The sequence below is a fragment of the Volvox carteri genome, assembly GCF_000143455.1.
Source record: "Volvox carteri f. nagariensis unplaced genomic scaffold VOLCAscaffold_23, whole genome shotgun sequence".
NCBI lineage: Eukaryota > Viridiplantae > Chlorophyta > Chlorophyceae > Chlamydomonadales > Volvocaceae > Volvox > Volvox carteri.
The window spans coordinates 786,486-788,754 of NW_003307566.1; the positions used below are offsets into that span (position 1 = coordinate 786,486).

General features: G+C 59.4%; 1 protein-coding gene across 1 annotated transcript in view; it reads left to right on the top strand.

Moving 5' to 3' along the window:
• Positions 1-34: 34 nt before the first annotated feature.
• VOLCADRAFT_91902 (uncharacterized protein) overlaps positions 35-2,269 on the top strand; it is a gene marked incomplete at both ends in the record, with an annotated part of 7,755 nt that continues 5,520 nt past the window's right edge. Inside the window, 4 exons of the mRNA XM_002951288.1 lie at positions 35-154; positions 741-946; positions 1,275-1,460; positions 1,766-1,949. Coding sequence (XP_002951334.1) covers positions 35-154; positions 741-946; positions 1,275-1,460; positions 1,766-1,949 — 696 coding nt within the window. The remainder of the gene's footprint in view (positions 155-740; positions 947-1,274; positions 1,461-1,765; positions 1,950-2,269) is intronic.

The following is a 2,269-nucleotide window of genomic DNA, read 5'->3' on the forward strand; positions in this document are numbered from 1 at the left end:
GGGCTGGCCACTAGCTACTGCCGCCGGCAGCATCATGTTCAGCGCCGGCGTGGGGTTCTTCTGGCCGCTATGGGCCACTGTTGCCCTGGGCAGCTTGCTGGAGGGGGCCAAGCTGGTCACCACAGCGGTGGTGGAGCCGCTGGATCTTGCCAAGGTGCGTATGTATGTATGTATGTATGTATTTCAGGTGTTGTGTTGCCTCCGGTGGTGAGCGGGAATTATCAGGGTTTGCGCGTGTGTGTATCCCGGTGTGTATGTATGTATGTATGTATGTATGTATGTATGTATGTATGTATGTATGTATGTATGTATGTATGTATGTATGTATGTATGTATGTATGTATGTATGTATGTATGTATGTGTCGGCTGCCCACGGGGTCGGGCCGGGGAGTGAGGCGGGGGATTGGGGCAAGGGGGGGTGGGCATGGGACCAGGGGAGCAAGGAGACCGTTGACAGGGGGCCGGGCAGTGTTGGGGGCTTAGGGTTGGGGTTGGGGGCATGGGGATAGGCTCTGTAGCGGGTAGTGTAGGAGGTACTTCAGGGCGTGGGGGGCTAGGCGGGTCTGGGTGTGTGTGTGTATGTGTGTGCTTGCTTCTCCGTCCGCCCTCGTCAGCCACATTCCGTTGTCGGTTGTCCAGATTGGTTCCCCGCCCCCAACCCCTTGCGCTCATCGCGTTCGGGTCGTTGGGTCCACTCCAATATCTCCCTTCCATCCCCCTCACCCCTTTGTTGACACAGGCGTGTGCCGTGGAGGTTTGGAAGTTTAACAATATGCTGTACTTTTCGTACTTGGACGAGCTTCGACGTCCGTACTACGGCGAGCCGCTTGACGTTTCCATTGCACGGCTGCTCATCTCTGTGGTCTTGTCGTTGCTTTGCAGCCTGCTCAGTTTGGTTTCTGTGGCGATACTGGGCGTCCTGAGGTTGCCTTTCATCATTGCGAGGTGGGTGTGTGGTGGGGTGGGGGGGGTGGGGGGGGATGGTGGGAGGTGAGTGTAGGGGAGTGTTTCCTTTTGGGGGGGAGAGTTTGTACAATGAGAGGGTGAGTGGGTGCATGGGAAGAATTTCGCGAGGGAGTGGGTGAGTGGGTGAGTGGGTGGTTGCAGTGATCGATAGCAGACACGATTGTGGGTGAGAGGCTCGTGGTAGTAGTGAGGTAGTAGTGGGTGCGGGGGGTGCTGCTGCTGCCATTGCTGCCATTGCTGCTGCTACTGCGCCTACTGCTCCTGCTGCTGCAACGGGCGGGTTGCCGTCGTCGTCGTCGGCTCTCAGGGCTCTCGGCGAGTGGATGGCGTTGCTGTCCAAGTGCCCTCCCAAGCTGCTGTGCCTGTGGATGCCGCTATGGATGCTGGGGATACCTCTGCTGCCCGCCGCGGTCTTGTTCGTATTCCTGGTGGTGCTGACTGGACATGCGCTGTACCTGGGTCCGGCGTGCGGGGTAGTGGCCTACCTGTCGACGTAAGTCTGTATGTCTGTAAGTGCATGTGGCTGTAAGTGCGTGTGTGTGTGTGTACATGCGTGGACATGTAGCTCTTGGGGCGTGTGCGAGAGTGTTTTAAGTGGTTGGGGGGTCCCCCGGGGAAAGGGCGGGGGTGAGTCAGTGGCGTGTGTGTGTGTGTGTGTGTTGAATGTATTTGTAATGCGGGGATGCCCGTGCCGTGCGCGCGACTTGGTAAGTGGTGTGTACGGCATCAGGCCCTGATGGTGCGCTAAATTCAGTTCCGGGGCTCATGTGGTTTTGTATACATTTATGCCGTACACAGGCCCAGTCGGTCCGCGTTCCGCACCTGCACGTGGGCCCTATTCACGGCAATGGACGTTTTGTACTCGCATATTTATGCGATGGACGAGGCGGCCGTACGGCTGACGGGTCTGGGCTCTTCTAGCCTGCTTCCCGCACCATCTTCGCGGTTTGGCGGCCGGCGGTTGCCGTACGGAGGCATTGGGGTGAGTGAATGCCAGCAGCGCAACACACATACATACACAAATACACACACACGTACAGTTTACTACCCGCTATCCCTCCCTTCCTGGCGTCCTCCCCCCCTCCCTCTTTCCCTCCCTGCCCTGGCGTCCTCCCCCACACCCGCCCTCCCTCCCTGCCGCCTTGACGCTGCCTCCCTGCCGTACTCCCTCCCCCGGGGGTTTTCGCTCTTTCATGCGGTTGGCCCATACACACAAGCAGGCGTCACACACCGGCGGCAGCGGTGCGCGGGCCTCTTTCCCCGGCATGGCCCCGGCGACCGCGGACCCGGGGGAGGCGCATC